Genomic DNA, 27,760 nt, shown 5'->3' with positions numbered 1-27,760 from the left:
ACTCTTGGGCTGTGCCCAGAAATTAAGAAGTTCTTAAAGGACAAAGACTGACCCCAGGGAGCATGTTCAAGGACTGCCATGGCTAGTCTTGACTTTGGGGGGACCGTTCTGGTCCCCCTTTTTCTCTCGACTTGAGTCACTCACTGGCCCAGCTTCTGTAGTGTCTCCTCATATAGAGCCCCCGCCCACCCCCCACTATACTCTGCAATCCAATGACACTGGCCTCCATTTCCCAGATGGGAGCTTTTTCACGGGCTGCCCACCCATGCCTAGGGCTCTCCCTCCTCCTCTCAGCTTCCTCGGCGCCTGAATCCCGGCTAAAATCCTGATTCCTCTTAATGCCAGGGCCCGCCTTCTACTGACTGTCTCCAATTTCCCTGTCCGTGGCCTGTCTGCAGGCAGCCACTGGCATGCTGTCTCCCTTCTTGGGCTGTGAGCTCCTTGTATCCTCAGCCCTTACCATAGCTCCTGGCACACAGTGGGCACGGAATGAGTCCCAGCTGATTTGCTGCCAAGCCTTCTCATGGCTCTTCTCGGAACTAGACGTTGTCCCCTTCCAGATATCCAGCCCTGACTATCTTCCTCATGCACAGACAGGTCTGGCCAGGTCAGAAGCCTCGTGGCCAAGAGGACCAAAGCCAACTTCGGCCTGGCGTTCAAGGGCCTCCATGACCCGGTCTCGTGGGCCATCTCTCCTCCTTCCTCTTTACAAGCTTGGTTTCCTACATCCCCATCAGGTGGGGCATCTGGCCCACCTTTGCTGGAGTCCCATCCTTGCTGGATAAGAGGGGCACTGGGTGAGGGTCTGCTGTCAGAACCACAAACCGAGGTGCCATCAGAACCTGGCTGCTGGGTGGATGCCACTCCCCAACCTGAGCAGTTCATTAGAATTGTGTCACCAAGTACATATGCCTGAGTGGACAGTGACGGGCGATGACCCCTGACCCAGGGACCGGGAGACAGTCCCCATCAAACTCCCACAGTGAGACCCTTTTAACACGCACAGTGAACTCAGCGCATGGAGAGTTGGAGCTCATTAAAACTGCCAACTCCGTGAGCACGCCATTAACCTCGCTGCTCCAAACTCGTGCCTCGCCATCTCCTCCTCTCCCTGGTCTAATTAGCGCCCCGGGCTAGCCCCCTCCCACCCCCAGCACCCTCTCCTCCAGAGACGGGGCGGGAGCGGCCACTGACCCTCTCAATGGGTGAGGTGTCACTCCTGGACCTTGGGGGACAAGGAAATGTGGGCAGGGTCAGATCCTGGGCAATCTGTTTGGAGGACCCCATTAATGTGCATTGTGGTTCCTAAACTCCAGTTGGGGGCACCAAGGACCTTTTAGCAGCAAACTGGGGCCAGTTGCTGAACCTAATGTGACAGCCATTAGTGGCATCATATGGGGGGGGAAGGGGAACCAATGGGCACAGGGCAGGCCAGGGACATTAGGAGAAGCTGTGCCTCAGGTGCTTTGGCAGGGGGAGGGGGCAGGCAGAGGAGCACCATTCTCCTGCTGGAGATGCCAAGAGAAGGGATGTAGGCCTGTATGCCATGCCTGACTACCCATGTAGCATACCTGTGATTCCAAAAGCTGGTAGAGAGAAGTAGGAAAGGAGGAAGGGAGGACATTGGATGGATGGGCGAAGGCATCCTGGAATCAGAAGGAGCTCCCGAGGGTTCTGTGCCTGAGGGGTCCCTCGCCAATAAAGGGAACCGGAGAGTGGTTATCCAGTGGCTACTCTGGACCTCTGGGGGGAGGGCTTCACTATTACTCTGGCCAGTCCTGATGTCACCAGGTTCTTTCTGATGTCCAACTGAGAGTGTGCCTCTGCCCCGTTCCCTTTGGGTGGCTGGCTGGCATGGGCCCCTGACCTTTCTCTTGGTCCCCAGGCCCTGCTTGGAACTGAAGCTAGAACCCTCAGACATCCTTTGATCATCACCACCACGACCTGTTCTTCTTGGCCTTTTGGCCAGGCTTCTGGACACCCTGGGTCACGGAGACACTCCTGTCACAAGAGCCAAGGTGCCCAACCTTCTCATTTGCCTCCTTCACTGTACCTCCTCCCACTGATGCTGCACCTAAATTCACTCCCTAGCGGTTAAGCCAGTCCCATCTCCTCCTCGCCCCGTCCCAGGGATAACCCTGACTAGGGAAGAACAAAGCCCCTGCAGACTCTCTCCTGCCCTTCCCCCCGGGCCCTCTGAACTCCTGCTCGCTAATGAACAAAGCTGCTTTCACTGATCAGACCTCTTCCTCTCGTGGGCCATTTACCTTCTGGTCCTCCAAAAGATGCAGCAGGAGGGAGAGGACGATCTGGAAAGCCCCGGGGGTTTATCACTTGTGCTGGGGACCCTGAGGAGTGAAGGACAGGAGGGAAGGCCGCTGTAGGGGTGAAGGATGACGGACATGGGAAGAAAGCCCAGCGTTTGAGGAATACCAGGCAGGTCTGTTTGCCTGGAATCTGGTGAGTGGGGCAATGGGGACACATGGAAGGTTTTTCACATGAAAGGGGTGAGGCCAGAAGCCAGAAGCTTGCGAGCCTTAACCAGAAGGAAGTAGAGGTCAAATAGAATGAAGCCTGAGGAAAAGGCCATCCGATGTGGCAGCTACAAGACGGGTAACTCTGGAATGATCAGAAGCCAGATTTCAGGGGATAACATGTAGAAGCAGTGAGTGAAGCTGAATCTTGGGAGGATCTGGCTGTGAAAGGGAGGGTTCAAGGCAGAATACAGAATTTTAAAAGTCATTTACGTCTTTACTATGTGCCAGGTGCTGCATTGGGCTTCTAAGGATAGAAAAAACCAGGAAATCAACTGTTCCGGCTTTCCTTTTGGAGGAAGCAAGGAAGAGCCGGGAGAGAACCAGAAACTGAAGATGACCAAGAGAAGGATCAAAATGGGGGCCCGGAGAGAGGGTAAGCTTCTGGAGTAGACCAGGGTGAAGGTGGGGGGAATCAAGGGCACAAGGAGAGACATGATGGAGAAAGCTCATGATGAATATGGGGTGAGGGCCTTTCCTGAGAGAGGGAAACGAGCATTTCTACACTGCCTACTCAGTGCCAGGTACTAGGCTAAGAACTTTCTCATTGGATCCTCAAAGCCATCTTGTGAGGTAGGGGTTATTTTACAGTTGAGGAAACTGAGGCAGAAAGGAAGTGTGAAACACAGAGATGTCATTTAATAAATAACAACCACTGGAGTAAGAGGTTTCAGGGTTCTTGGGGAGATCAGTGACCATACTGGGTAGAGCTCAGGTGCAGTGAAGAAGTAATTTAGGGGCATGGAGTATCCTGAGAAACTGGCCAGTTAGGGGATTTGAGGGAGTGCCAGCAACATGAGAGGGCAGGGACTATTTGTATGTCTGGCGCTATGGACTTAACTGCTGCTTGGGGACAAACTGGTCTGCTGGTGTGCCCTGAACACCCCATTCTGTCTCTCTGTCCATGAGCCTTGGGGCTGTGTGGCCCCTCTTTCCCTCTGACTCTTGGAGGAGGGTGGCTGTGGAAGACAGCTCACTGTCATTCACTGGAACTGGGGCTTGGGGAACTTGAATTCAGGCCTTGCTGATGCTTACTGGCCTGGGAACAAGTCACGTGGTGTCCGATTGCCTCAGTTTCCTTGCCTATAAAATCAAAATGGTGGCGCCTATCCCCCAAGGCTGTTACAGACACGATGGCATGTGTGAAGTGCACGGTGAACTTGGAGGGTCCCTGTGGACGGAAGCTCACTGAAATGCCATGCCAGGAGGGAGGCCTGGGGGAGAAGTGCAGAAGGGCACCGATCCTGTCCTCACTCCCACCACACAAACGGCCTCCAAATGGGACTCCATCCTTGCCCCCACCAGGCCTTTTCCCTACCAGCTATATCACGAACCTATGCCCTAGGACGGGATGGTCTTGGCTCAGTATATCCTGTAGGATAGGGCCAAGGGCCCTGGTGTAGATGGAGACGGGAACAGGAGGCTGACTCTGGAAAGCTGTAGCTGCCCTTTGGAGAGACTCAGTGAGACATCTGTAACTTTTAAGCATTACAATGGCAGAACATAACCCAAGCATCACAGTGAACTAGCCAGGTGGCCCAGTGGATAGGGTGCTGGGCCTGGAGTTAGAAAGATTCAGGTTCAAATCTGGCCTCAGACACTTAACAGTCACTTAACGCCATTTGCCTCAGTTTCCTCATCTGTAAAATGAGCTGGAGACGGAAATAGCAAACCATTCCAGGATCTTTACCAAGAAAACCCTAAGTGAGCCAGAGAGAGTCAGACATGACTGAATGGCAATGACAGAGGGGACCACGAGCTTAATAAAGAATTCTCTCTCTGGTATTTTTGGTCTCTGGGAAAGAGATGTGGAAATCCTGATTTGAGCAAACACACCTCCCCACGGCTGGCAGGGGCAGCGTCATTCTCAGGAGGGAGACACAGGGAGGTGCTGAGTGAGGGGGCAGAGACCCCAAAGACCCCAGCCACATGGCGGACACTGTGATTCGGAGCCAGGAAGGTAAATGCATTCTGCCTCACTTAACTAATAATTACTTATTAATACTCAACAAAGTATTACACATTGCTGCTTCCACTTCATTTGACCTTTGTCCTCGGCAGCCTCAGTTTACTCATCGACGATGTGGGGCTAATCTTCATCTCTACCGCACGTTGCCTCCCTCTCCTTGCCTGCCAGTGATGAGTGAGCTCTCACTGGAAGCCACTAAGTGCTCCCTTCTAGGAGTGAGGGTTCCCCAGCAGGAGGAGAGCTCGCTGAGGGCAGGGGCAGGGGCAAGCGGCCTGCTTACCTCCGTCTGCCTCGGTCCTTAGCCCAGGGCCTGGCATGCAGACAGCAAGCATCGAAGCAATGCCGCACTGAGGCGCTAGGTGGCGCAGCGGAGGCTGCAACGGGCTCGGAAACTTAGCAGCTGGGACTTGGCAAGTGGCACAGCCCATTTTAGCCTCAGTTTCCTCAAATGGAAAATGGACCCCGAGAGCGCCTTCCTTGCCTCTCTCTCCTGCACCTCTGTTGGTCCCCGTCTCCTTTCCGTACCGGTCTCTGTGTCTGTCTCCCCATCTGTCTGTCTCTCTGCCTTCCTTCCCACCCACACAGCAGGGCCTGCCTTGAATCTCGTCCACCACAAAGCCTGGCCATGCAGCGACGGCTGACGAGCGACCCGCCACCTCTTGATGCTACTGACCTTGGACCTGTCGAGCGGACAGGCCCTGGCCTTGGGCGGCCCAGCACACTTCCCCAGGCGCCGGGAGGCAGGAGAGGGCCTCCCGGAGGCCGGTGTGTGGTCAAGGACGCGAGGCGCTGGCTCTCACAGCCCCCCGCCAAGCACAGCTGCCCCCCACCCTCTGCATCTGAGGACCACGTTCTCATGCCGCCACCGCCGTCAATAATGCAGCCAGAGTCATCGCTCAGAAGGACCTTACTAATTAAAAGCTGGTGAGGTTTAAATAATTCATCTCCTTAACTCGTATCGATCCCAGAGTTTAGTGGCCAGAGCCTTGAAACAATATTAAACAGCTCCCTTCAGGAGCAGAGCTGGAGGCAGTTTCTCCGAGGAGGTCTCCCCCAAACCCCCTCCCCTGCCCTAAGCAGGGACATGAGGCAGCGGGCAGCAAGTGGGGGGTGTGGGCAGGAGAGCCCAGCCCTCGGAGCCCTGCCGACCCCGAGCCCCAACCCAGGCACCCAGAGCAAAGCCTCCAGAGCCACCAAGGCCCAGGCCCCCCTCAGGAGAGACACAGCCCACCCTCCTCCAGATGCCGCCCCGAGACAGGGCCAGGGCAGGGGGATGGGAGAGGGGGAAGAGGCAGCACACACTGACCGATGCCGCTGTGAGGCCGTCCTATGTGCTGCAGGTTGAGGCCTTTGTTCATGTCTAGCAGTCCATTCTTGGGCCAGCTGCCCATGGCGAAGCTGTAGGCCTGAAAGAGAAGAGGAGCCTGGTTAATGGTGGCCCAGACCCTCTTGGAGGCCTCCCGCCCCTGCACCCTCCCTCCCTCCTCTCCAGAGGTGCTGGCAAAGGCCCCCCGGGCCCACCCCCGAGCCAGGGCGGACCCTGCCAGTCCTAAGCCAAGCCTGGCTCTCAGGCTATGCAGGGCCCACATAATTAATAGTAATTAATAGCACATGAGGTGGGTCCTGGAGGGAGGTGATTAGCAATTACAACTTCTAATTAAGTCAATGCCTAATTCCCAGCCCTCCTGCTGTGTACACAGCCCCTTCCCCCCTCCCCTCCTTTCCTCTCTCCTCTCCAGCCGAGCCTGTCCCATACCTCGTGGCTCCTCCCTCCTGGGGCCTCCCCACGGCTGCATGGGGCACTGCGGGCTCTCCCGGGGGTTCCCAAGCACCCCAGAAAATCCCAAAGAAACTTCGGGGCTAGCGGGCTGCAACTCTGCCCCCAGCCGGCACCCCTTCCAGGCCTGGGGCTCAGCGCCCCTGCTCATAGGACTGGACAGCCTGCCTCCTCCCTGCACTGGCAAACAGGAAGCGTCCCATAAATGCCTGGGAGCTGCCGTGCCGGGGGGGACAGAGCTGCAGCATCTTAGACGGGGCCTGGGAGCTGGGCCTTGCAGGGAAGAAATGGCATTACAGGCAAGGGGAACAGCTTGAGCAAAGATGTGGAGACAGGAAAAGCTTTGGGTCAGAGTAAGCAGGCCAGGAGTGGAAGGGAAAGAGCAGGAGGGTCCCGAGGTTGGGCTCAGGAGGGTCCCAGGCCTGGAACTTAGCTGGATCTCCCCAGGAGAACAGTGCCTCCAGCTTGTTCTTGAGGGGAATCAGCATTTATAGGGCACCTATCATGTGCCAGTAGGTGAAGGTGCTTCTTACAAATATTATCTCATCTCATCCGCATAACAGCTCTGGCTAGCAAGTCCTATAATCCTCATTTCACATTTGGGGAAACCGAGGCATTCAGGGCCACATGTCCAAAAGTGTCTGGGGCTGGATTTGAACTCAGCTCTTCTTGACTGGAAGCCCCTCATGGTCTATCCACTGTACTGTGAGCTTCCCCAAAGTCTTTGTCTCTCTTGGGGGGAATCCCATAGGCTGCCCCCTGCTGTCCCAGAGACCGCCTGGCCTGGCCTACCTGCCTGAAGTCAAAGTGCTCAGTTAGGTCTCTGGGCCACCTGGGGAACTCCCAGAGAAGCGCGTGCGTGGGTGCGTGTGTTTGTCTGTCCGTGTGTCTCTGTGTGTGTCCGTCCATGTGTGTGAGAATGGGGGGGTTGTCTCTGCTCCCTGATGAAGGTCAAGTGCACACTTATGCATATTCAAAGCCCACTGCCCATCGATCTGCTGTTAATTGTTTTTCCTGGGGTTGGGGAAGGAAGTGCCAGGGGCATCGATCTGCTCCCCCACCCCCTCCAGCCCCCCAGCTCTTCTCTCCCTGAGTCCTGCACCTTGTGGAGCCTCCTGGGGGGCTGGGGGCTGGGGGGCCGCTTCCCTGGCCTCCCCCGGCAGGGTCTGCAGGGGGCACTAACCTTGCTCGGCTCTAAGTTGCTGACTGGATCCCCCACCCGCCCATCAGGAGAGATGCTCTGGTGTTTAATATTTAAAGGGAGCCTTTAATCTTTAAACAGCAAAGTTCGGCTCCTGACTGTTAACTCAGCACGGAGGGGGAGGAGGGGAGGGGCGGGGGTCTTCTCTGGGGCTACCAGGGTCACTGTGAGCCTGGGGCAGCAGCCACACGGGAGGGCTCTCTGAGGCAGGGGGAGAGCTGTGGCGGCCTCAGTTTGGGACTTCCGGTTCCCATGCCAGCCCCTCTAGTGAGCGGGGCTCATGCTCTCTTCCCCAAGGGGCTGGACCAGTCCTTGGAGCCCCAAAGAAGAGCAGAGCAGGGAGGCCGGGCAGGTGGGGGAGCCTGGCACCGGCCAAGGGGCACAGGTTGGTAAAGGAAAGCGGTTGAAGCATTAGGACAGAGGGGAGTCCTGGCCCAGAGGATGTAGGGGAGCAGGGAGCCCAGGGGGCCCGAAGCCTCCTGAGACTGGACCAGAGGGGGGGCAGCTGAAAGGGACCCTTCAAGTCTAAGTTCAGTTTCTAGAGGAAGGAAGAGAGAACTGCAGGGCCTTGTCCAAGGTCAGGCCATTAGCAGTGATAACAACCCCAGAAATAACAGTGTTTCTGGGGAGCGTTAAGGTTTGCGAAATGCTTTCAGAGGTTATCTGGTGTGACCCAGCCAACAAGTGGTAAGAGTCTGAGGTGGGACTGGAACCCGGGTCTCCCTGATTCCAAGCCTCAGAGCTCTCTCTAACAGTCTCATTTTGGGGGGATCCCTGGAGGGAAAAGCATGTCAAGCCAGAAGCCAAGAGAGCGGCCGGGCTCTTTCCCCTCCCCAGGTCTAGTGGGCAGGGGGGACTGATGGCTGAACTGCCATTACTTCATGCGGTCCAAGGGGTCCCCATAGTGGACTGGGCTAAATGGACTTGCTTAGCAGCAGGTCAGGCCAAGGTGGTAGGATCTGGGTCTGTCCTAGTGCAGGAACGGGGTCACCTTGCTTGGGCGAGGAAGACCAGGCAGCAGCTTGGCCAGCGTTCATTTGTCTCAAGCCAAGTTCTTTCGTGTTCCCTGTAATCAGGCCTCAGGAATCCTTTTGGGGAGCGGTGAGAGGAGCGAGGTCCATCAGGGAGAGCCCCTCCTGCTCAGCCCCCCTGCCTGCCCCCAAGGCATGCTGCCACTCAATAACCCCCTTCTTGGAGCCTGGCTCAGGCCAAGGGTCCTCAAGAGACCTGGAGGGTGCAGGGCCCGAGAGCCACGCCTGGAAAGCTGTGTGCTCAGGAGCTGGGGAGCCAGTCTTGAGGTCAGCCTCCTGAACTCAGGGTGGCCAAACCTCTGGCCGGCTGGACCTGCTCAGAGCTGAGCAGGGGAGGGAGAAGTGGGGGGCCCCCTTCCCAGCTTCCAAGTACTTTAAAATCACTTACAAAGGCAGGATTAAACGATCAGAAATTCCATTTAATAGGACAAATAAAGAAATAACCATCTACTCTATCAGCCCTGAGAAGGCAAGCTGGGTATTTTTTTTTCTCTAAAAAGGAAAAAAAGGAAGGAAGGGTGGAAAAAAGAAGGATAATGTGTGTTTACTCAAGCAAAGAAAAAAATATTTAAGTGATGTCGGCGAGAAGATTGCAGTAACTAGTGAAGAATAACATCGTCTACTTTGCTGTCAAATCACACCCGAATTTCAGTAATAGATTCTCGTCTGACACTCAATTCAATTCGAAGGTGATCCTGCTTTATCCCAACACATCAAATATTAAACACCCGTATTAGCAGGTGCCGAGCCCGCTTCCCAGCTTAGCGCTGGGCGGGCGGCGGCGGCGACGCACCCAACCCCTGCCAGCGGCGGCTCTCTCCCGCCTCTCTGGGGCCTTAATGTTATCTCGACACCTTCATCCCAAGGCTGACAGAGGACCCTTATCACAGGCGTGTGGTGGGCTGCCGCAGACACAGGGGCTTGGGGCACCAACAGCATAGACGAGGAGCCCCCTTTATTCCCATGATCATCACTGGATTATCACCAAAGGCCCCCCCACTCCACAGGGCTCAGCTGAAGGACGAGGAGTGAGATTGGAGGGGCTGGGGGGAGGGGGGAGAAGAAAGGAGGGAGGCAGGGCGAGGCGGCCCCCAGCCCAGCTCTCCCGTCTGACTGATGTCTTTCAAGAAGGGCAGTCTAGCTTGTCAGAGCCCGGGGGGAGATGAATGGGCAGATCTCGGCAGCGGCCCACGGCTGTCATGCTGTGCAGTTTCCTATCCCCAGATAAGGCCCGGTCACCCAGAGTGTCCATGACAGGGTCGGGCTGGAGGCTCTGCGCCCCGTGCTCCTGTCTGTACCTGCTAAGGGCCAATGGGACGGGTCTGATCTTTACGTCCGCTCTTTTTCTCCAGGCCTTTGCTTACTGGCCAGAACGACACTAACAACCATCCGCCAGATGCTCTCTCCATCCTCCCCTCGATGGGCTCTGACCGCTGGACCCTGGGTCCAGGGGGGAGGGGGAGGGAGGCGTGCCGAGGAAAGAGCATTGTATTTGGCCTCCCGGAACTGGCTTCAGACCCTGGCTCTGCCCCTGGCTCCCCTCTTTGGGTCTTAGTTCCCTCATGCATCACACGAGAGCTGGGCTAAATGACCCATTTCAGCTCTACATCTAGGGTCCTCTCAGCTAATACGGAGCCAGTAAAGCACCGCTTCCCTGCCCTGTGCCCCTTCCTTCCTCCCAGCTCCTCTGGCCCCGGGTCCTGGGGCAGAGGAGCTGCTGCCTTAGCGCTACCTTCCCATCAAGAACAGTGCGCAAGCAGAACGGATGCACTAAGTGCGCCTTTCTGTGTGCCTGGAACTGGGTTGGTCACGAAGAGATTCTGACAGAGAGGGACAACCCCTACTCTCTGGGAATTAACACACTCCACAGAAATGGACATACAGAGCCCAGTCTGGGGGGGGCACTATCAGTCGATGAACAAGGCTTGATTTAGGGCTCACTCTGTGCCTAGGCCTGTGCGAGGTGCCGAGACTGAGACAAAACGACCGCCGGAGCGCATGGCCGTACCTGCTGGAGGCCTGCAGGAAGGTGTGGTGAGAGGGAAAGCGGAGGGGCTGGCCTGGGAATGGGGCTGGGGGAGAACTTGAGATGGTGCAGTGAAGGTCCGGAGAGAGGAGGTCCAGGAGAGGGCCTCCTTCCTAGCCTTCAGGCATGACGTGGGAACAGAACTGTCCCCCGGCCCTCGGGAGAGCCTTCCCCTCTCCTCCCCGAGGCTCCAAGGCTGCCAGTGTCACCAGGTCGTGGGCCAAGAGCCAGGACCAACAGAGGCACGTTGAGGCAGCACGCCAGGACAAGCTGCTTCTGCGAGTCCCACCCCGGTGAGTGGGAGGCAGTGGGTGCCCCTTCCCTGGGCGTCTGCTTGGAGAAGCAGACTGGACGCACTTGGGCAGAAGGGATCCGTTACACCTTTAGGCTGGGCCCAATGGCCGTTGGGGCCCTTCTACTGTGAAATCCTAAAACCGTCCATGTGAGATGCTGCCCTGGCCAAGGCACGCGGAGACACTTGGTTCAGAACGGAAGGCGCCTCCCCTCTGACTCAGCCTACACTCCCGGCGGCAGCCCCGGCCATCTTCTCCCCATCGGGGCCCAAGGGGAGCCCGTTTTGTGAGGGGAGATGGTAGAACCGGACGATTTGGAGTGGGCTGACCTCGATTCCAACCCTGCTGCCCCTGGGATGATGGTGGGCCCACTCCCCTCCCTGGGCTTCCTGGCTTCCCGCAGGCCAGAAGGCACGGGCCGGGGCTCTTCAGCCCCTGCTCCCACCTGCTGGCCAAAGGTGGTCCAGCGCAGAGCATCTCCCCCCCCACATAAATACTTGCTTGACTTGTATCTAGCTTGTAGTACCGCCCCCCCCCCCCCGCCGCCTCCCCCCGCCGCCCTGCCCCCCAGGTCTCAGTTTAATTTCCGTGCCTGGGCTGGGAAGCAGGTGCCCTGACTCCCTCCCGGGAGCTCCTCGGCCCAAGCCTCTCCCTCCCTGGATGCTGCCCCATTAGTTTAGTGCCCAGCCATCTGCGACGTCGCGGGCAGGCCGGCCCCCAGTGTATCGGGAGCCTTCCATTAGCGCCTTTAATATTCTGACACCTTAGCCCAGCCTGCTATTACATGCAAACACTGATCGCCCTGTGAAATTACATTGCTGGGCCTGCGAAAATGGAATTGTGTATAATCAGGCTGCTCCATGCACTGTCAGTCCCATCACAAGCCCGCGCCGAGCCGGCTTACCCAGGGCTTAGCAGCTGCTCCAAGTGTATTGGGTTTAAGAGATGAAGTAGCCCTCATCGGCAGCTTCCCTGCAAGGGGGGGAAGAGGCCCAGAAGCCGTCCTGCTCGAGGCCCACTTGGTTCCTCTCGCTCACAGGCCAGCCTGCTGACCCTGCCCTGTCCAGCCCTTACCCAAGACAAAGACGGATTTGGCAGCTTTCCGGCCGGGGCACTTGGGCACGCGGGAGGTCAGAGAAGGGGCCGAGCGTCCTCACACACGACTGAAGAGCACAGCCCGGGTGCTGGAATCCCAAGCAGACAAGGGGGCCCCTGCCCCTCAGACTGACTGCTCAGAGGTGGGTCTGGGCTACAGGGCCAGGAAGGAGGGATGAGGAAGGGTCACAGGACAGAGCGGCCCCCTCATTCCAATACGGGTGGCTGCGAAGCCTCTTCTTAAAGGGTCCAATGAGGTGCTTAGAACCCCAGAGAGAGGGTAAGGGTCAGAACACTATCATCATCATGTCAACTGAGTCCTTCCCCCCAAATGGAACAGCCATCACCCTCTGGATCACACCTCTGCTCCCCAACCACCACCCACCCACCCACCTCACACCAAAGTCCACTCTGGAACAGGCTCTGGACCAAACCTTCAGGGACCATGCCTCTGCCACCTCTGACCCCCATTCATCTCTCCAGCTTTGGACTCTACCTAGGGGCACTATCTTGATTGGTAGGTGAGCAATCCCCACCTAACTGCTCTGTCTCACTGGCCTCTGGGGATCTCTTTCATCCTATCCAGTGACCACCTCAGGCATCTGAGAGCACCTTCCATCTCTGATCGGGAACAACAAACCTCCCTTTGATACTAGAAGGTGGCTGACAATCCATTGCCCTGTGGCTTCACTGACTGTCACAGGGACTGCCCAGGTCCAAAATTCCTCCCCTGGCTTTCCTAGATAGAAGCTTCTTGACCTCCACTGTTTCACCTCTGTCCTTGAATTCCTCAGCACCGAGCACAAGGTCTAGCCCAGAGGATGAAGCACTTGACAGAGGTTTCATTCATTCATTCATTCATTCATTCATTCATTCATTCATCCATCCATCTGCTACTCTGCTGACTGCACCGTGCCACCTAGGACTATGGACGAGGCAAACAGATTGTGTGTCCCCCCAATCCCTACACCTAAGGGAGCCTGAAGTTCTTGAATATGCCCACAAATGCTGCCAGGAAACCTGGTGGTCTTGAGGCTCAAATGATAACAGCTCATCAGGAAAGTTCCCTGGCCTTTGGCTCTTTTCCTGCTCTGCTGGGGTCGGAATGTGTGTGTCTGTGGGTTAAGGCAGTCCCAGAGATGGTTGATTGTCTGTCAAGAAGCCTGCTCCACTCCTTTTAGAGAGAGGCCTTCCTTCTATTTATCCCTCAGAGACATCCATCCCCCCAACTGTCTGGGCTATTTGGAGGGACGGAAGTCAGGGCAGGCAAGGGAACAGGAGCTTCTGAGCGTTCTTTCCCTGAGGTCAGAAGGAGCTAGCTGCCTGATGGAGAGCAGAGAAGGACGACAGATGGGAGATCAGGGGATCTATAGAGGATCATAGCTCAGGGTAGGTGGGACGCTTATCACTCAAGATGGCAGGGAGAGAGAGGAGCTAGACCTATTGGACTCCTAAGCATTTAGAATGGACAGACCCCAAAGGGTTGAGAGAGCAGATAGGAAAGATAAGGAATGAGCAGTTCAATGGCAATTTCCAGCAGCCCAGTCCAAGTGTGGTCCATCTTTGGGTGAAAAGTTACGAGGCCTGTGCCCTAAGTCATGATCTCATGGAGAACTAGAAAGGCCTAGAGAAGGCTAATCCAATGTTCACACAACATGCCTAGGAGAGTTGGCAGACACCAGGCTGGTGAGCTTGACTCTGAGTGCTGAGAACACGGAAGAGCAAAGTACTAAGGAGTTGGTTAGGGAGAAGCCAGAAAAGGGACAGGGGTTCCTAGGGCTGAGCAGGGCTCCATGAAGAATAGGCTACACTGGGCTGACCTCAATCCAAGAATAAGCCCTTAGTCACCACCCCCTGCTAGGTGCCAGGAGCTGGCCTTGGTGCTGGGGCTGCAAACGCCAGAGGGAGATGGTTCCTGCCCTTGAGGTGCTCAGGGTCTGCTAGAGGGACACAACAGGTTCACAATAGTACATGAATACACAGTGATGAAGGGGACATGTGTGTGTGGAGGGATGCTAACACTTGAGAGAATCAGGGAAGACTTCTTGAAAGAGGTGACCTTGAAGGGAGCCTGGAGCTCCAAACTAGCCAAGGTGAGTTGGTAGAGCATTCCAAGCTTAGGAGGAAGCCTGTGCAAAGGCAGAGTGACAGGATAGGGAATATGTCTTGGATGAGAAACTGCAAATAGGCCAGGGGCACTGGAGCACAGGGCATGAAGGGGAATTTGGGTAATAAGTCTGGAGAGTTAGGAAAGGGCCAGGTTGTAGAGGGCCTGAAATATCAAATATGACTTTGTATTTGATTTTAGAGGCACACCAAGGCCCATCCCAGGCACAATAATGCCCTACTCAGACTCACCAAGACCCAGTCCAGACATAGAACAGCCTCATCAAGTCCTAGCCCAGCTACATCAGGCCCAGCGTACATGCAAACATTCCAATGGCTACAGCAAACACAAACCAGACATACCAACTCTCGGCCCAGACACAGCTTGGGGATACTAGTACACCAATATCAAGATCTTCTATCTAGGGTCTCTATAGACTGTGCCCCAAGGGAGATAAGCCCCTCCACCCTATAGCTGTACTGTCCTGACTTTCCCCTTAAACGTAAACTCCATTTCTGCATCAAGAAAAATAATCAAGTCCATTCTACCATTTGGCTACTAGCAAAGGCACACAAAGGTGACTGTCCTATGGTTCTTCTACCTATTGCCCCTGTGACTCTTGGACCAAAGAAGTTTTTTGTGGCCATTAATCCCTTGCATGTTCAGTCTTCCTCTTGGAATGTAAGCTCCTTGAGATCAAGGACTACTTCATTTTTGTATTTGTGACCTCAGCACTTAGCACAAAGTATGCACTTAAACGCTTTTCATGCATTCATTTATCTATTTATCATTCATTCATCCATCCACTCACTCATCCATTCATTTTGGACACCCGACAGAAGGCAGAGAGGTTCTTTTCTTGCCTTACTTCTGTGTTCTCTGCCAAGAATGGCCTTAGCACTGGAGAGAACAGAACAAAAGAGGGGCACCCAGAATTAAGGGGACAATGAGATAGTACTCAGTTGCCATGGCCCAGAAGAAAGATACTTTAGGGTCCTGAAAAAAAAAATTGGCCAAGAGGAGTGCAGAGCACCTGTCTGGCTCATCAGAGAGATCATGGAAAAAGGGGAAAGTATCACAAGTCTGGAGAAGGATAGGGGTTGTTCTAAGTCTGCAAACAATAGGCTAGAGAGGCTGCCTCTGATTCCGGGGAAAATTCAAGAATGAAGGATTAGAGAAATGGTGTTTGGTGAACATCTAGAAAGAGAGACAGTATCTCCAAAGAGCTGACCTGGCTCACTCTCACTTTATCCCCTCAAACTCCTATTTGTGTTATCTTCTTTTCATTAGAATATAAGCTTGAGGACAGGGAGTGTCTTATTTGTATCTGTATCTTAGCATTTATATAGCACTTTAAAATTTGCAAAGCACCTGACAAATATTATCTCATTTCATCCTCACCCTGAGGAAGGGTGTTATTACAATTCCTATTTTACATGGGGAAACTGAGGCTGGTAGATGTGAAGTGACTTGCCCAGGGTGAGTCACACAGTGTCTGAGAATGGATTTGAACTTTGGTCTTCCTCACTCCAGACTTAGCTGCCTCTACCTATCTACCTATCTTCCTGTCTGCCCTCTCTATCATCATCATCATCATCATCATCATCATCATCATCATCATCATCATCATCATCATCATCACCACCACCACCACCACCACCACCACCACCACCACCACCACCACCACCACCACCACCACCACCACCATACCACCTCTCTATCTGATGCTTAACACAGTATCTGGCACAAAATGGGTGTTTGATTAATGTTTGAGTGACAGTCTGTCTACATCCATCCATCCATCCATCCATCCACCCAGATGGATGTTTGTCCATCCATCTGTCTATGCGCTATCTATTGCTTCAACAATTAAATTCATGACTTGCCAGTCTAACTCAACTGCCTAGTCCTCTTTTGACAGATCATAACAGTGGGCATTTAAACAGGTTTGTAAGGCCCTTTATAAATATTATTCATTTGAGCCTTGGGGAGGTGGAAGGAGGTGCTATTATTCCTGTTTTACAGATGAGAAAACCAAGACAGACAGAGGTAAAGGGACTTATCCACACAGCCAGTAAGTGTCTGAGGCTGGAGATCATGATGATGGGAATGTGTAGTTCTTTTTCAGCTGGGCATTTGATTTTAGCAAAGCTTCTGATAAAATGTCTCAGACTATTCACGTGGAAAAGATGAAATACAATTTGATGGATTTGGAACTGTGTGAATGGCCAGAGGCAAAGCGTAGTCATTAATGGTTTTAATGTCAGCTTGGCAGGAGGTCTCCAGTGGAGTGCCCCAGGGATCTGTGCTTGACCCTGTTGCTGTTTAACATTTTTATCAATGCCTAGGATAAAAGCATAGATGTCAGGCTTTGCGGATGACACACGGCTGGAAGGGATGGTTAACTAATGCACTGGATGACAGAGTCAGGATCCAAAATGATCCTGACAGGTTACAGAATTGGACTGAATCTAAAAGGGGGAAATTCAATAGAGGTAAATGTAAAATCTTATCTTTGAGTTCAAAAAGTCAACTTCACAGGTACAAGGGGAGGCACCATGAGACAGTCATTGTTCTGAAAAAGAGCTGGGGGTTTCAGTGGACTTGGAGCTTGGAGCTCAATGAGTCATTAGAGTGATATAGCAGCTATCTTTCTATCTTGATGCAAACTGGAGCTGTGTTAGGAGGGCCCAGCTTCTAGGAATAGGGAGGTGACAGTGCTTTCCTGTGCTTTCCTGCCCTGGTTAGGCCTCATATGTAGGTTTGGGTTCAGTCTGAGACACTGTATTTTAGGGAGAACATTGACCAGCTGGAGGTTGTCCTGAGGAGGACAAGCAGGCTGGGAAAGGGACTTCAGGACTATGTTGGATGAGGATCTAGTTTAGAGAAGACAAGACTCAATAGAAACATGATAAACTATTTGAAGGACTGTTATATGGAAAAAAGGCATCAGGCATCAGGCACTTGTGATCAGTCTCAGAGAATGGACAGTATAAGGGGTAACGGGGAGACCTTATAAAAAAGGAAAACAAGGGAGAAGACCTAAGTTCAAATCTGTCCTCAGATTTTTTTCCCAGTAACCCTGGGAAAGTCAATTAACTCCAACTGCTTAGTCCTTACTGTTGTTCTGCCTTTGAACCAATATTTAGTATCAATTCTTTTTTTTTTTAAACCCTTACCTTCCATCTTGGAGTCAATACTGTGTATTGGCTCCAAGGCAGAAGAGTGGTAAGGGCTAGGCAATGGGGGTCAAGTGACTTGCCCAGGGTCACACAGCTGGGAAGTGTCTGAGGTCAGATTTGAACCAAGGACCTCCCATCTCTAGGGCTAGCTCTCAATCCACTGAGCTACCCAGCTGCCCCCTTTAGTATCAATTCTAAGACAGACAGGCTTGTTGGAGGAACTAGGAGGCCGCCAGGGTCAGAAGGAATGTGGAGGAAGTTGGAGAGGAAAGAAAGAGCTAGATGATAAAGGGCTTTAAAAGCCAAAGAGAGGAATTTATATTTGATCCTAGAGGTAATGAATGGGGAGCCACTGAAGTTTACTGAATATGGGTGGGCATGAGGGTGGTTTAACATGGCCAACGTTGAGCTTTAGGAAGAAAGAGAAGTTTGAGGTAGCCAGACCAACTTGCAGGCTATAGCAACACTACTGATGAGAGGTGATAAGGCCTGAAACTATGATGATGGTAGTGTCAGAGGAAAATCAGAGACTGCTAGATGTTATGGTGGATGGATAGAGTGCCAGCCTTGGAGGCAGGAAGACCTGAGTTCAAATCCACTCAGACACTTATTAGTAGTGTGACCCTAGGCAAGTCTTTTAAATTGTCTACCTCAGTTTCCTCATCTATAAATGGGAATAAGAATAGCTCCTATGAGAGCTCAAATGAGATAATAATTGTCAAGTATTTAGCACAATGCCTGGCATAGAGTAGGTGGTATATAAGTGTTAGCTATCTCATGAGAGAGGTTGGAAAGGTAGAAAAGATGAGATTTGCCAACAGACTGGCTGTATGAGGGGTGGGGGGAGAGGAGGCATAAAGCAGTACTTAGAAGTCTCAAGCCAAGGCGGCTGGGAGGAGGAGGAGGAGGAGGAAGATGCTCTTAGCAGAAATAGGAAAGCTGGGAAGAGGACAGATTTTAGTGGGAAAGAAGTTATTTTTTGGACATGAATTTGATAGGACATCCAGGTGAAGATGCCCCATCAGCAGCTGTGGGTGCAAGATTGATGCTTGGGGAAGATACTGGGCCTGGACAGATATGGGCATCATCTGCAGAGAGAAGGCAAACCTATGAGAGCTGAGAGGGTCACCAAGAGAAGAGGGTCCAGGACAAGAGCTCTGGGGGAACACCCATGAAAAAGGAGCAAGACAGGATGCTTTTCAATGCTATTCACAGGAAAATGGTAATTTGGCTTCTCTTTGAAGCCCTTCAAGGAGAGGAAGCTCACTCACTCTCTCATGAGGCAGACCATTGCACCCTGGGATGGCTCTCCATGTTAGCAAGCCTCAACCTGTTTCCTGGCCCTTTGCCCTTCCTGGCTCCTGGCTCTGCCCCTGGGGCCACCCCTCCTTCATGGGGAAGCCTCCCCACTAACACAGACACCTACCCTGTCCTCCTAGGCCCTAGGAAACATGGAGACCACCCTTGGTCTGCTATTCTCAAGTAGTTTCTCAGCCTCCCACCACCTGTGAGGGGATAGGGATGCCCCTCTCCTCTTCTAAGCCATCATGCTGGCAGACAGGGGAAGACAGCAGTGAAGAGCACATCCCAGGCCATTAAGGGGGAGGAGACCACACACCCAAGCATACCAGATCAGCCTGGGGTCCAGGCCCCTAGAGGTGCTCATCTGGCCCTGCCAGGGCTGGTAGCAGGGGCAATGGCAGCAGGCCCTGGGCTTGTGAGTCTGGTGGGTTTCCTGGCTGGGCAGCCTCCTACACACCTTCCTTTGTTTTCCTTCTCTGGCACTTATTTTTAGCCAGCGCTCTCCTTCGCCCCAGGGGGCCTTGGATTGAATGAAACACGACCCCCAGCTCCAATAAGTGTATTTCAATTACATCTGTCACCGTGTAACGATATAATGATATATCATGTGATATTAAATCCATGGTAATCATATCAGTGATTTTTTTAATAGTGCGCTAATCACATTATTACATCTCTATAATTAACAACAGGAGGTATGGAAAGTCAGTGAAGGCGCAGCAGCCCCCCACTCACTGGGAACAGGGCCTGTGGGCAACTGCAGCCCAGGAGAGCTCAGGGATGCCGAGAGAGGCCCAAGCTCACCTCAGACTTCTGCTGTTCATCCTATGCTCGATCGCTCCCAAGGCCAGCCCCAGCTACTTACTCCGTGACAAGCACATGCCCTGTGCCCCCCACCCCCACCCCCAGGCCTCCCCAGGACCCTGATAAACCCTTTTACTCCTGCTTCTTTCCTTGCTTCCAGAACCAATTCATCAGCCAACCAACCAACATTTACTGAGCTCTTACTATGTGCTGGGCTTTGCTAAGGCAAGGGGTACAAAGAGACAAAAGAGTTCTTGCTCTTGGGGAACTGATAATTGAGTGGGGGAGACAACCTTCAAACAACAAGATACAAACTGGATAAATGAGATAATCGACGAGGGGAGGCACTAGAAGGGTTTTGGCTGGGAAGTGGCCACCAAGAACTTCCCCCTTTCCTCTCCCCTTGGCCTCCTGGAGTCTTTTTCAGAGGCTGCTGGGCTTCCTCTATTACCCTTGCTCCATTTCTCCCCAGAAGACCCCAGCTGAGACAGCCCCGGGATGGGTGAGGGTCTCACTCAAGCTCCATGCTTCTGTCTGGGCCACGTGGCCATCCTGCAGCCTCCAGAGGGGCAGGTGCCATCATATAATACAGCCTGTCAATGCTGGTTGGAATCTCAGGGCCCCTTGGCCCAATCCATATATGACATCCCCCAACAAGCACCGAGATAGCTGGCTTGAGGACCTCCAAGGAGAGGGAGCTCAGCAGCTCCCACCCTGGGACAGCTTCTCCCTTCTGGCCTGCATTTCCCTGACATGGAGCTTAAATCTATGGCCTCTACTGCTCTCCCCCACTGCTTCTGGCTCTGGCCTCTGGAGCCAAGGAGAACAAGTCTCATTCCCCACTCCACAGGACAGTCCTTCAGATCCCCCTGAGCCTTCTCTTCTCCAGAGTCCATAAACCCAGCTCCCTCCAACTGATCTTCCTGTCCTCATCTCCAGGCCCTCTCCTGTCCCGGCTGCCCATCTTGGGGTGTTCCTTCCTGAATGGCAGAGCCTGAATGGAACTCAAGGCTCTGTATGAAGCCTGATCAGAGCTGAAAACAAGGCCCAACAACACGCCCTCATTCCTGGAGGTCTGGCCCTTCTTCATGCAGCCCAAATTCACTGGTGCTTTCTGGGCCTCTGCTTCCCACTGCTGGCTCATTCCAAGCTGGCAGTCCACTAAGACCCCCTGATCTTTTTTAGACAAACCACTCCTTGATCATGCCTTCTCCTGCACTGTATATGAGAAGCCGGATTTACTGAACGTAAGTGTAAGACTTCATTAATCCCCATTTTCCCCATGGCACCTGCACTGTGGGCATCCTTCTCATTTCTCTTCCACAAGAATCTTGGACCTTGCCCTAGAACACCAGGCTCTGACAAGGGAGCTTTCACTTATTTTACTGCTTTCCTGCCATTTCAAAATGACATGACTGGCTGCCCATCTCCCCCAATCATGTACTATCTTTTCTCATTAGGCTGTGAGCACCTTTTTTAACCCTTTCCCTCCAATTTAGACTCAATACTGTGTATTAGAAGACAGAAGAGCAGTGAGGGCTAGGCAATGGGAGTTAAGTGACTTGCCCAGAGCCAGAGCCAGGAAGTGTCTGAGGCCAGATTTGAACTGGGTACCTCCCATCTCTAGGCCTGGCTCTCAATCCACTGAGCCATGAATTTAGGGTGCCCCTGCTTTTTTAAAAGAAAAACTCTTACCTCCTGTCTTAGTATCAGAGATGATATTCTTTTTAACTTGAAAATTATTTCATTAATTAATTTAGAATATTTTTCCATAGTTACAAGATTCTTGTTCTTCCCCCCCCCTCCCCTAAGCCCTCTCTCATAGCTAACACGCAATTCCACTGGGTTTTACATGTGTCATTGATCAAGACTTATTTACATATCATTAATATTTGCACTAGGCTGATCGCTTAGAGTCTACATCCCCAGTCATATCCCCATCAACCCACGTGATCAAGCAGTTGTTTTCCTTCTTTGTGTCTACTCCCACAGTTCTTTCTCTGGATAGGGATAGCATCTTTCTTATAAGTCCTCAGAATTGTCCTGGATCACTGCATTGTCACTAACGGAGAAGTCTATTACATTCGATTGTGCCACAGTGTATCAGTCTCTGTGTACAATGTTTTCCTGGTTCTGCTCCTCTCACTCTGCATCAATTCCTGGAGGTCGTTCCAGTTCACATGGAATCCCTCCAGTTAATTATTTCTTTTAGCACAATTGTATTCCATTACCAGCATATACCACAATTTGTTCAGCCATTCCAATTGAAGGGCATCCCCTCATTTTCTAATTTTTTGCCACCACAAAGAGCGTGGCTATAAATATTTTTGTAACAGTCTTTTTCCTTATGATCTCTTTGGGTTGTACAAACCCTGCAGTGGTATGGCTGGATCAAAGAGCAGGCAGTCTTTCAGCACCCTTTGGGCATAGTTCCAAATTGCCACAGAGATGATATTCTTGAATAAGAATCTCTGATCTCCAATCTTTGGTGTTAAGTTTCTTGTTCAGGGCTACAGAGCTAGGAAGTGTCTGAGGCACCTCCCGTAACAACTGGAGTCCCATGCCCCATGTGCCACAAACTCTGTGCATCAGCCTTTGGACTTCAAAGCCACATGAGGGTACACCGTCGATGAAACTGCACAAAGACAATAGTCATTCTCGATCGCCGAGAGACTACTACTAGACTAGCTTCATACCTGTCCCAGATTGTAAACTTCTTGAGGGCAGGAATATCTTGCTTGCTTGTCTTTCTACTGTAGCCCTTAATATAGTGCCTGAGCCCACTGTTAAGAATGATTCCTTTATGATTCCTCATTATTACTCATGTTGAATTTCTATTTACTAAATTCTGCCCAAGATCCTTTTGGATCCTGACTCAGGCAACCACTATGTTAGCTATCCCACCCAGTTTGGTATTATCCAAAAAGGAGATGACTTTTTCCAAATCACTGATAAAAACATTAAACAGCACAGGGTTGAGTAGAGATCCCCACGGCCCTCCACTGGAGACCATTCTCATACCAACACTAAACTATTTTGACCCCTTCTAGTCAAATGACTGCCAAATTCAGCTAATTATATTACTATCTAGTTTGTCTCTCTGCTGCTTTCTCACAAGATCTATCTGAGAAACTTTATCAAAAGCTTTTGTCAAGTAGAAGTCAATATCCAGAGAGTTCCCTACATTTCCTAGCTTAGTAATCCTCTCAGAAAACAAAATGAGATTAGGCTGGTGTGAGCAGTGCCTTATGAAACGAGGCACCTTTTGAAGCACGCTTTTTCCTTTCTAAACCTTCTCCAATTGTCTTTTTAATGTTTTGCTCTAGGATTTCCCCAGGAATCAAAGTCACATTCACTGGTCTATATTTTGCTGACTGTCCTCCTCTTTAGCTAGAAGATGTTCTTTATATCCTTTTTTAAAAAAATTGGAACGTGGAGCAGCTAGGTGATACAAAGGATAGAGAGGTAGAATTAAAAGATGTGAGGTCTTGGGTTCAAATCTGACCTCAGACATGTCCTAGCTGTGTGACCCTGGGCAAGTCATTTAACCCTCATTGCCTAGCCCATACCACTCTTTTGCCTTGGAACCAATACACAGTATTGATTCTGAGATGGAAGTTAAAGGTTTAAAAAAATATTGGAACATTTACCCATCTCTAATAATCTGGCATCTCCTCTGTTTTCCATACTCTTTAAATGTCATTGAGAGTAGCTCTGTAGTACTTTCTGTCAGTTCTTTCAGGACCCAGGGACGGCATTCATCTGGGCCAGGTGACTTGGATTCATTCATTCAGGAAAGCTGAGGGATCTGTTCTTGTCTCCTTTCTTAAGTTTCAATTCCTGGCTAATCATTTTTTTGTTCTATAACTTCCATGGAACACAGTTCCTTGGCAGAGAAAGAAGCAAGGAAAAAGTTCTCTATTGTCAACTATCATTATGCTATCCATCCACTGCCAAATGGAAGTCCACTTCTTTCTCTGATTCTCTTCTTTCTCCCAATAGTTTTTATTTAATATTCCTTTTCTTGTCCTTAGTTTCTCCCTTACCCACCTTATTCCTCAACTGTAAAATGGGGATAAAAGCACCTCCTTCCCAGGGTAGTTGTGATGATCAAATGAGACAATAATTGTGATGTGCTTAGTGCAAACCCTGGCACATAGTAGGTCCTATGTAAGTGCTGGCTATTATTTTCATTAAGAACTTTTATTATTTTGTTATTGTTCAGTCATTTCAGTTATATGTGACTCTTCTTAGCCCCTTTTGGGGTTTTCTTGGCAGACTTTGGATTGGTTTACTACGTCCTTCTCCAGCTCATTTTCCAGAGGAAGAAACTCAGACAAACAGGATTAAGTGACTTGCTTAGGGTCACATAGTTAGGAAATGTCTGAGGTTACATATGAACTCATCAGGAAGATAAGTCTGGCACGTAATCCACTGTACCACCTAGCTGTCCAACTCAGAGGTGAGTGACATGCTTTAATATCCATCCTCTATGACCTGGCCTCCTTTCCATCTTTTTTTTCTACCTTTTTAAAAAACATTTTTTTTAAAATGCAGTTTAATTTTAATTCCAGTTCTGAATTCTCTCCTTTCTACCTCCTCAATCCAATGAGAAAGGAATAAAAACAAAATCATGATTACAAATACGTATAGGTAAGTAAAATACATTTCCATATTTGCCATGTCATATGTATATATGCATATATACATACATATAGTTCATATGATCTCTCTTTCTCTCTGTATGCACATGCCTCAGTCTGTATCCTGAATCTATCGGCTCTCTAATGGAGGTGGGTAGCATGCTTGGTCACCAGTGCTTTGGAATTATAGTTGGTCATTGTGTTGATCAGAGTTTCTTAGTCTCTTAAAGCTGATTATCTTTACAATGTTGCTGTTACTATGTGCAATGCTCTCCTGGTTCTGCTCACATCACTTTGCATCAGTTTGTATCAGTCTTTCCAGGTTTTTTCTGAAACTATCTTCGATAGTGAACTATATTGAGCTATAAGAAACGATGAAGAGGTTGGTTTCAGAAAAACCTGGAAAAAACATATGAACTGATGCAAAGAGAAGCAAACTAGGAGAACACTGTACACAGTGCCAGCAATGTTATAATGATGCTCAATTGTGAATAACTTAGCTAATCTGATCAATACGATGCCAATGGCCTCTGAATGTAAGTGGAAGCCTATTTTTAAACTTTACTTTTCTTGATTTTATTTCTATTTATTTGTTTTTGCATTGTGAATAGAGATGTTTTGCATGACTTCATAAGTATAACAGCTATATTTCTTCTTGCCTTCTCAATGAATGGGTGGTGAAGGGACAGGTGGGAAAGAGAGAATGTGGAACTGAAAAATTTAAGAAATGAATTACAGAACAAACAAAAAACCAACAATAGTCCATTGCATTCATATACCATAACTTATTCAGCCATTTCCTAATTGGGGGGCACCCTCTTAGGTTTTAGGTCTTTCCCACCACAAAAAAGGGTTGCTATAAACAGTTCTATACATATGGTTCCTTTTCCCCCTTTCTTTGATCTCCTTGTGGAACAGACTAAACAGTGATATTTCTGGGTCAAAGGGAATGTACAGTTTAATAGTTTTTCAGGTATAGTTTCCAATTGCTTTCCAGAATTGCTAGACCAGTTAGTTCATGGCTCTACCAACAGGGCATTACTGTACCTGCTTTCCTAAAGCCCCTCCAGCATTTGTCATCATCTTTCTTTGGTCATTTTTGCCAACCTAATGGATTGCATATTTCTTTTAAAATTACACACACACACACACACACACATATAAATAAACTTGGTTAGTGAATTCCCTGTGGATCCAAGAGATAGGGAAAGTGAATAAGCATTTATGCAGGCCTACTATGTGCCAGACACTTTATAAATATCATCTTATTTAGTTCACATTAGTCTCTTCAGACAAAGCCAGACAAAACCAGATATTTTCCTAGCCTCTTTGGAGATGATCCCCCTTTCTGCATTCTACTGAACTGGCCTTCTTTCTTTTCCGTATAAGATCTCTCATCTTTGTGCCTTTGTGCTGGCTGCCCCATTTCTGGGACACATTCCTTTCTTATTTCTGTTTCATAGAATCCTTCTCCTTCAAGCACTGCCTTCTCACAAAGTCTGTTCTGATTTTCCCCAACTGCTAGTGCCTGTTCCCTCTCAAACTACTACCTACCTTGTATTTTAACTACTTTGTATTTATGTCTATTTATTCTGCAGATACTCATACACATCCTTATTGATTCTCTCGTTAGGAAATAAGTCCAAGAAAGTAGGGATTGTTTTATTCTTTGTCAATAGTAAACATTTATTAAGTACCTACTATGTGCAAGGCACTGGACAAAACACAGGAAACAAAGCTTGGGCACAGCGCCTGGCCCATAGTAGGCACTTAATAAATATTTGTTGGTTGACTAAGTTTCCCGAGATGGTTATTTATCTGCCTTCAGAATATTATTCCTGAGCATCTCCCACCCTTCCTGGGCTGACTTCCCTTACAGAATTTGAGTCAAAAGGATCCTACCTATCCTTCCTCTAAATCTGCTTTCCTAGAGTCTAGAGGATCTCTTAGACTGTGCCTGGCTTTCTTCTCTATCACAAAATCTAGGAGACAGTATTGGGGTACCCACCATTTCTACTTTGGCAGCCAATTCACTTCTGCTAATGAGAATGTCCCCTTGGTTCCTCCATATTTTGAAGGATGAAATGATCACTAACAGAGGTCAAGAGGTTCTTGGCTACCCAGTGTGAGAGTGAGGGCAAGAGAGAAAGGATAAAGAGAGAGATGGGGAGAGAGAGAGTCTGGAGAGGGAGGGAGACAAAGACAGACACAGAGCTAGGGGAGGGGGAGGAGGAGAAGCTTGATGAGTGAAGTCTTTCTCATCACGCCTCTATACTATCTCTTTGCCCAGCCTGGAATCTGTTTTCTGAATTTTATCTCTTGTGTTTTTTGGTGTTGTTTTTTTCTGTCCAGGTGGTCAGCAGTATAATCTGACACCAAAACAACATATTTCTTCCCTGGTTAATCTTCACTCAAATGTTCCCCATAATAGGTTCCCCTTCGGTTCCTGGATTTCCTTACAAGAGTGTATGTTCCTTTCTCCCTTCCCCCTTATATAACACCCTTACCTTCTGTCTTAGAATCAATACTAAGTGGTAAAGGATAGACAATTGTGGTGAAGTGACTTGCCCAAGGTCACACAGCTGGGATATGTCTAAGGTCACACTTGAACCCAGATCCTCCCATCTCCAGGGCTGGCTCTCTAGTCACTTAGCCACCCAGCTGCCACTGTATTTTTCTTTTAAAAACATTTTGTCTTTATTTTTTTACTTTTTATTTTTTTTAAACCCTTACCTTCCGTCTTGGAGTCAATACTGTGCATTGGCTCCAAGGCAGAAGAGTGGTCAGGGCTAGGCCATGGGGGTCAAGTGACTTGCCCAGGGTCACACAGCTGGGAAGTGGCTGAGGCCAGATTTGAACCTAGGACCTCCCGTCTGTAGGCCTGGTTCTCCATCCACTGAGCTACCCAGCTGCCCCCTATTTTGTCTTTATTGATGTCTTTTGCTTTTACATCACCTTCATTTCCAGATACATCTCTCTCCCTTCCCAAGACAAATCTGGTACCAAAGAGGAAAAATGAAGCAGTTCAGTAGAACCCCCCAACCCCATGGGACAGTCTGTGTTATTTATCCCCATCCACAGCCCCCGGCAGCAGCTCTTCCCCAGACAAAGTCTGGTCTCTCCCTCCCGAAGGCTCTGCCCTCCTCTGTTCTGTTCCGTGACCTCCTAGCAAGAGCCCAGGGGCCCCTCTCCCATCACCCGTCGGCCCTCTGTTCCCATGAGGACTCACCCAGGCTTTAACCCTTTACCCCCATCTTGGAATCCATCCCGAGTATCTGTCTCAAGGCAGAAGAGTGAAAGGCTGAGGCCTTGGGTTAAGTGGTTTGGCCAGGGTGGCTTCCCATTCCCAGGCCTGGCCCTCACCTAGCTGCCCCTGCAATCGCTTCTTTACAGGTTTCCCTCTAACTTCCCTCCATTTCCACACGAATCCATTCTTACCACCACACGAATAACCTTCTCAATCCACAGATGTTACTACCCTGCTCAAAAACCTTCCAGGGCTCCCTAGAGCTCCTAGGACCTAGTTTAAACTTCTTTGGTCCCTGGTGGGGGGGTGGGGGTGGCCCCTGGCTTCCCTGCTCTGCCTCATCTTCTCCCTTTTGTATCCATGGCGCTAGTCACTCCTTCTCTTACTACATCTGGGTCTCCCTCTGCAAGTCCAGCTCAGAGGCCCCTTCCTCCAGGAAGCCCTTCCTCCTCACCCCTCCCACGGGGCACTAACTGAAGGGGGCCACAAGCACATTCAACCCTGCCCATTCCTCCCAATGATGCTCCCTCTGCAGACCCGCTGATGAGG

General features: G+C 50.7%; 1 protein-coding gene across 1 annotated transcript in view; it reads right to left on the bottom strand.

Moving 5' to 3' along the window:
• Positions 1–27,760, bottom strand: part of ERI3 (ERI1 exoribonuclease family member 3) — a 143,084-nt gene that overhangs the window by 22,532 nt on the left and 92,792 nt on the right. The window contains 1 exon segment of the mRNA XM_007507846.3: positions 5,810–5,909. Coding sequence (XP_007507908.2) covers positions 5,810–5,909 — 100 coding nt within the window.

This window comes from Monodelphis domestica, chromosome 2, assembly GCF_027887165.1.
Source record: "Monodelphis domestica isolate mMonDom1 chromosome 2, mMonDom1.pri, whole genome shotgun sequence".
Lineage (NCBI taxonomy): Eukaryota > Metazoa > Chordata > Mammalia > Didelphimorphia > Didelphidae > Monodelphis > Monodelphis domestica.
This window is presented reverse-complemented; position numbering and strand designations above follow the sequence as displayed.